The 7602-nt window shown below is 38.1% G+C and overlaps 1 protein-coding gene across 1 annotated transcript; it reads left to right on the top strand.

The window, feature by feature from the left end:
* Nucleotides 1–2870: 2870 nt before the first annotated feature.
* Nucleotides 2871–6957, top strand: LOC112556845 (myosin-2 essential light chain-like). The gene is made up of 6 exons (XM_025226225.1): nt 2871–2971; nt 3086–3113; nt 5194–5334; nt 5987–6151; nt 6305–6382; nt 6676–6957. The coding sequence occupies exons 1-6, from the start codon at nt 2969–2971 to the stop codon at nt 6702–6704; spliced, it is 444 nt and encodes a 147-aa protein (XP_025082010.1). The 5' UTR covers nt 2871–2968; the 3' UTR covers nt 6705–6957.
* The last annotated feature ends 645 nt before the right edge of the window (nt 6958–7602 follow it).

The following is a 7602-nucleotide window of genomic DNA, read 5'->3' as shown; positions in this document are numbered from 1 at the left end:
ATTCTTGTGGTGCAATATACTGTACCTGTATAGCCTACACTCTCGGCCCCGGGCCCCGCATGTGACACACCCAGTGCCCCGCGGGGCCCCGCGTACTGCTAAGGCCGTTACTGAGAGTTAATGTTAAAGTGTTCCTCGTTTTCTCTCGTCAAAACGTGAGACATTGGCCTGATGGAAATGGGAGACAAATATGAAGTAGTTCTTAACACCCGCATATTCATAATCATGATTGGGAAAGCTGCGTAGTGTGTTCCTACCTTAGTCACTTAAAAATTTCTCCACACGGCCTACGAGTTCCAACACCTGTTCTTCCTACCTAACGACGTGCAAAGCAATGAATTTAATAAACATAGAAGTAATGAAAAATATATACATACAAAAATTTGGCTGATCTGAACGCGAGTCCGCATGCCGTCCGCGGGATCCGTACTTTCATACGCTGAAATACTGTTATGGGAGGTTAGAACCACCATCCACTCTCTTATACATCCGCACATCAACTTAGCTCTGGCAGTTGTTACAGCTGCCCTTGCACTGTGAGTTCTTCTTAAGTCTCACTCTATACACGTCGCGATTCCACGCTTGTGGTGAATGTTCCGACATTCCTCACAGTCTTCGCCCTCCTGGCTCATGTACTGGTATCGAAGAAAAGTATCTTGGTATTGATATATCGACCTCAAAGAACTGTTGAGCTCCGTTCGTGCTGACGAGTAGTGCCCCCGGAAAGATTTTGTTTTCACACATTCACACACATGACATACAACTATGGATGTCAATAGACGAGCACAAATCATGAACCAGTCAGCGCGAACAAGAGGAAGACCACAACCTACTGACCCACGGGAAGAGAAGATTCTCTCACCGTCCCCTTGGATGTTTCCTTCTGCCCAGACGACCTTTACCCGTCCGTTGTTCGTGCTTGGCTCTCTCTAGCTACTTAAAGGTCGTCTGCCCTCTGAACTCTGGTACATAGGTTTTTTGTTTAGTTACTGGCTGTAGACACGTGGTTGATTTTAGTTTAGAGTTAAATAGTGAGAGATTCTCCTGTCCCACATGTTGCCACATGACAGTTTGACTCGTATTAATTATATTTAGAATAGAGGGAATTTATGTCAGATTTAGACTAGACTTTTGTTTCGGACTTGATGACAGACACATCCAGACACAGACTTGTTGGAATGGGAGAAAGAAATAAAAGATTTGGTAAACTGCGGGATAGGGTAATACGAAGGTCAAAAAGAAGCCATGAGGTACCTCAGAAAATACTATTTTGCTCTTTGAGACAGGACCAGTAACCTTGCAGCTGCAAACCATCGTCAGTTTTACGTTCAGGTTTCATGTCCCTTTGCACATAAAGTGACTGATTGAATTATTACAGGGATTAAACCAAATATAACTCACTTTTCCTCATCAGATGGAAATCGAATAAACTATCACTCAAAACCCACCTTTGATAAGACAGTAAATTCTTCCGCTCAATTCTCCTCACCTTCATCCATGAACTTCGTTCATGTTTCCCAAGGTGTCATCGGCCGTTTACTGTTGTATTTCCTCTGTTGTGTGGTCTACGTACTGTCGTTTTCATTTTTATTATTTTTCCTATTATTGTTATTGCATGCACAATGTCAGTGTAGCAAAATGGTGAAACCCGAGTACTTAAACTGTACTCTTGCACGCACTTGGGGTATCCCTTCCCTAACTTGACAGGTTGACAGCTTATATTCCACACCGGGGGCATGACATTTCGAGTGAAGGGCTATAGCCGCTACACCAATCTCTTGCTTTGTTTTCTTTCTCTCTCTCACACGTGTGTTCAGTTTATCCTCTAACAGAGCTGGTGTTAGGAATACGTAGACCCCTGAACGAATGTCATATATGCGGGGCTTAAAGGTGTAAGGGTAGGCTACAATTTTTATACCGTACTACAGATTCTCCTTTCGTTGGGTCCCCTCAGGCGTGGGGCCTCCTCTAACATTATGACATCGAAATTTGCTCTACATAATAGATGTGTCAAAATTTCGTTCGCTTAGTAATTTAATTTTCATTTGAAGCTATATATACCCGTAACGTACATTCCTAGCAGGTAAAAATAAACATTAAAATAAATCTGGTCAAAGAGGTTTTTAGTTGTTTTTGTTTTGTTTGTTTGGGTTTTTGAAGATCACTACTCCATATGCAACAGTGTATGTACATACCCGTTGAAATACTAATTAAAACGCTACTTGCCTCAAAACCATGGTCAAAGTACTTAGGACGCGAGAGCTCTTATTGACGGAGATACAAAAAGTCAATGTTTACAGGTCTACGCTTAACTGCAAGATAAATATAGGCACGTTGCAAAAACTTGTCTGAAAATATCGGAGTAAACCCATCTACATATCCAAAACCTGCATTCTGTAGAAGAGGATAAATCATGATCTAGCTGAACTGCGCCTTGTCAGTTTTTGTCCACATTTTGTCTCCTTTCTACGTATGAAGTCAATAATTATAGTTGTTGGTCCATCCCTGTAATCAGCTGTGCCACACACAAAGAGAAAACAGGTAGATGAGATCAAGGAATTAAATCATTAACTGCTTCTAATAAGTGTTTAGTTATATTCGTGCACGCCCCTTCACTTTTCATATTATTTTTATTTATTTTGGTTCGATAAAATCCGTGCGAAGGAATGCTAGCAATGTGTCCAAGCAAGGTGATTCATCGGTGACCTTCATGACCTCACCCCGCCACAACCAGTCGAAAATTGTCGTAATAGATATTGCTTCGTTTCTTAAAATATTATAACAGATTTTACAATGAAATCATTTATTTTTTAATAATTTTATTGAGTTTTATTCTATAATTGGAACAATCTGGTGATTTTAAGAGAATAAATATGTGTATGTATTAGCCAGTTGTTTTGCCTTTCATATTTTCCGATCCGGAAGTAAAAATCTGAAGGAGCAGCCGAGAAACCTAACAGCCTCGAGAATGGTAATAATAGGCTTTCGATTATTACATCTTCTTTAACAATCTGTTTTACGCATGGATCATTATTTATAGAAAAGTTACATTCATTCTATATGTATCATATTCTTTCTGTTTCAGGCGAAATATACAGAAGACGATTTGAATGGTAAGGAAGGAGTGTACTCTGTAATCTGCCAGCTCTGCCCCTTACTGGTCTCTCTGCTCGTTTCCGTTCTCGTTCGTACTGCCTTCATGGGTGTTTTGCCCTTTTATGGATATAACAAGTTTTATACATTCAGTTAATAAATTTTGTATATATACATTCGACATAGATATGATCAAAAGGGTTGTCGCAGAACCGTGAAATTTGTTTAAAGGCACTGTCATCACGCAAAGCAAAGAACGTTTGAATAACATTATTTGAAATAATAAGCAGTTCTATCCACCGGATATGAATACAGGAAGGTTTATTTAAATTTCTAAGGGATTTAAAAGTGAACAGTTTAGCAGAGACTGGTCTACTGATTATGTAGAATTTAGTAGTGACTGCAAGATACTCGGCATGCTATTCTTTACAAGTCCATCTAAGTCAAAGCAGATAGTCTGTTGTAAAGCAGGTGCAAAACCAGTGTAATGTAGCATACTTCTCCCATTTAACCCATGTAATCTTGTTAAACACAATCAACCAACCCGGTTAAGCCAGGCTCCTTGGAGGGTTGGAGATGGTAAGGGAGCAAGGGTAAAGAAAGGCAGTTCCCTCAAAAGAAGTAGCCATAAAGTGAGTGAGAGCTCTAACACCTCACTCCCCATACAGGTCACAGGATTACGTTTCTTTACCTCATCCTATTTCATTTAACTTAAAACTAAGTAAATCTTGCTACTCTCAAATTCTCAATATTTTAACAATGCCATATTTCTGCCTTTTTGCAGTAAATAATATAATATAACTTTCTCATGAGTTATTTTTTTACAGATTAAGTAGGAAGCGTGTTTGCTTTACTTATACATGCTTTATTTTTATGTATGTTAACTTGCTAGCAAAAACAGTTACATCATTCAGACTTCCAAATATCTGGTTAAAAGTAATGACAGTGACAATACTTTATTAATCTTGGGGAAAATTACATCACCTGATTTCAACAACAATAAAAGCAAGGAAAAACAATCACCACTGATGTACTCAAAATGATGATAAATTGGTTACTCAAAAAATAGACTATAATATCAACACTCATCCAGTGTTATTCAGTTATTTAACCCTAAAATAGTTAACTTATCCTCAGCTCCATCCATCTGCATTTTTTGCAAACACCTATCAACTATTGGCCTGTTTTTTGAATAATCATTTAAAATCATAATATCACTTATAAATTTCTGTTTCATATTTGTGTCTTCTTTATTTTTGTAACGTGCACTTTTGGTATACTGTTATATTGGTTTGAGATGAACAGTTTATCTTGCTATCATTAAATATAAATTCACTATTTATGTATAATATAGTTATTGTGCATAAATGTATTTGCTCTGTTGGTTGTTTAAATTGCATGCTGATATCAGTATAGACGTGAGCTTAGCCAAATAAACAAATATTGTCATTGTTTTCTGGTATTATGGTTTTAACTTTATCTTGACATTGAACAAGAAAAGCATTTGTAGAGATGTAATTGTATAGATATATTATATAGTTTTAGAATGCAGCAGTTCCTTCCCAAGAATAATTGCTAGTTCTGGAGAAGGAATTTTTCAAAATGAGTTTAAGCCTGACCGTTGGTCAATAGCAGATATTCACTCTTATCTAAACTTGATATTTATTTATGCTGTCATTGATAATTTTACCCTCTTGTCATTGACATTACATGCGTTTGCAGCTGAGCGTGTGCATGAATGCACTGGGCACTATATGCAAGTACTTCATATAATATATTGTGGTCAGATATGCAGCTTAGTAGACCAGGCTTTATTATCAAGCAGGATGTCTTAGGAGCAACACTTCCTTATCTGTGTCAGTATAACAGGCAAGACTGATGAAGGACCAAAGTAGAATTAGAAGAAAATGGCTGACGGTTGCTGTGCTTGTGCTTTTTTTTCTTTTAATGCTTGTACTTCATCACTCCTTACCCTCTCTCTCTAACACATTCCTAGAAAGAGTGGAGGGGAAGATTTTGTACATCAGATAGATTATCATTTATTTTGTGAGCACATTGGTGTCTTCCTTTCTCTTTCATGAATGTTCCTGTTCTTTTCAGAAATAAAGGAGACATTCTGCCTGTTTGACACCAAAGGTGATGACAAAATTGCAGCTTGCCAGCTAGGGGATGTTCTGCGTTCTCTCGGCCAAAACCCAACCGAACAGGAAATTCGCAAGTGTGGATATTCTCAAAGTCCAGGTATGCTACCATACCACCCATTTAAAAACACAGCCATTAATATAACACACTGGCATCTTAAAATATGCTAAGCGATTCAAGCATAATGTCATCATACATAACACCATGACCATCGAGAAGATATTGGCAAAATACAAGCTAGGCTGCCTTTACTTCTGACAAGCAGAAGAAACAAACTTTAAGACTTCATCAATAAAGCAGGACTAAATGAATGAATACCAGTGCTTATAAGGTCAATGCCATGATGGGAAAGTCAAAATCTGATGACAGTATACAGAGCACAGGGGGCATACCCAAAAATCCCTGTCAACAAGAGCTAGACAATCCAAGCTTGCCTGTTTTAGTCATGTGACCTACCATACCACAAGGCTGAAGTTGACAAAGAACTGTCTAATAAACATCTAGGAGGGAACATACTTTCTCTTATCTGTCACTCTGAGTAATAGTCACAAAGGATAGTACTGTTCCCCTCCCCCTTCCACCAATCAAGAGCCTGAACTAAGTTACCAAGAAAAGGTAATCCAAGGCATACTTAGGAATATAATTTTTAATGTAGCTTGCTTAAATCCACTTATGCTTAAACTTTGCTGCTAGGAAAGTAAATGCTGCTTGAACTAGAGCTTTATTGTTTTTTTTTTCTCTTTTTAAACAGATGCCCGTATTTCCTTTGAGACATTCTTTCCCATCCTTCAGACCATCACCAAAAGCCGCAGTATTCCACCACTGCAAGACTTCATTGAGGGATTCCGTGTTTTTGACAAAGAGCAGAATGGTTTCATTGCGTCAGCTGAACTTAGACATGTTCTCACTTGTTTAGGTGGGTCCAAGAGGTCATTGACCACATCACATATATGCATGCGTGAGCGCACACATACACATATGAAATACAATGATTTGCTCGTGCAGATCTGTCAGTAGTTAGACTTTATTATTTATTTGTTACATCTATTGCTTGATTGTGGCTTGACAGGTGAGAAACTGTCTGACGATGAAGTAGACCAGCTGTTTCAGGGAATTGAAGATCAGCAAGGAAATATCAACTATGAAGGTACAGCTAACACAGCTGTTTCAAGAAATTTAATTTATGTTTGCATAAAACTTTTTGCAATTTTTGCCTTCTGCATTTAGAGAATTTTTAAAAATATTTTAGCTACTGGACATGTCAGCTATTATCAATTTTTTGTACTAATGTGCAAAAGTTGCTTATTCAGCAGTACACATGTGGTTAAGAAGACTCTTTAGGAATCCAGAATAGTTTGTTAAGTTTTGGAAAGTGCATATCTTTAAAGCAAATCATGTTACATTGCAAAAACAGTAATTATTTCACCCTTTCTTTTGCAGAACTCATTAAAATGGTTCTCAATGGATAAGCTCATCTACCTGTCCAGGAACATCTTCTCTCCTTAGTGGACCATTTAGAGTTCTTTCTACAGTGAAACTAATCTTTGTACTAATATTTATAATCCTTATCATGTCAGCATACATGTATTACAAATGCATAAACACTTGAGGTAGGAATGTAAATTCACTTTTGTGCAGATGACCTGAAATAGAACTTTGCATTTATTCTTTGCTTTTGTGACAATGCAAGCAAGCAGTACAATTAAATTCTTCACGAACCACTTTGTGTGTTGCCATGTATGCAGGATGCAGTAATCCTTTGATATGAGATAGCTACTTGTTTGTTCCCATCACCAGTTGGTGCAGCTTACCTTGTAGTGGTGTGGTGTTGTGGCTTGTTGATCCACAGGCTATGTCTGCAGGAGCCTTGTGCTCCTGGCAGGTCTAACTAAGCTGAACAGGTCTGTTGGGGGGAGAGGTCAGACTAAAATGTTGCATCTGGCCATCCAGATTGGGAGTTTTGTTGAGGGCTAACAAACCACAAGTTAAAAAAAAAAAAACTGCTACAGAAACCGCAACGGTATCACAACCTGCTGGCCGGGTGTTGTTGCGGCCCTATGCTCCTCGAGGAGTAACAAGGACTAAACTAAATTTGTTTGTTCAGTGTATAATCACACTCATCGATGTCAGCGGACATGGCATAGGATAAAACAGCCATAGGCTGTATCCATAGCATATGGAGAGATCTGGCATCTGAAGCAAAGTGCATCCCCCAGGTCACGTCTGTTAAAATACATGTACTTTTATTTTGCAAAAGACTACAAGACAAGGCCTGTAACTGCTGCCAATTTTGAAACATTGAAAAGTAGGAAAGGAAGTGATGTAAAAAAAAAAAAAAAACTTGACAAGTTGACTAGTAAAGAAATC

The sequence above is a fragment of the Pomacea canaliculata genome, linkage group LG2 (genome assembly GCF_003073045.1).
Source record: "Pomacea canaliculata isolate SZHN2017 linkage group LG2, ASM307304v1, whole genome shotgun sequence".
NCBI classification, from domain to species: domain Eukaryota; kingdom Metazoa; phylum Mollusca; class Gastropoda; order Architaenioglossa; family Ampullariidae; genus Pomacea; species Pomacea canaliculata.
The sequence above is the reverse complement of the archived record's forward strand: the minus strand, read 5'-3'. Positions and strand labels throughout refer to the sequence as shown.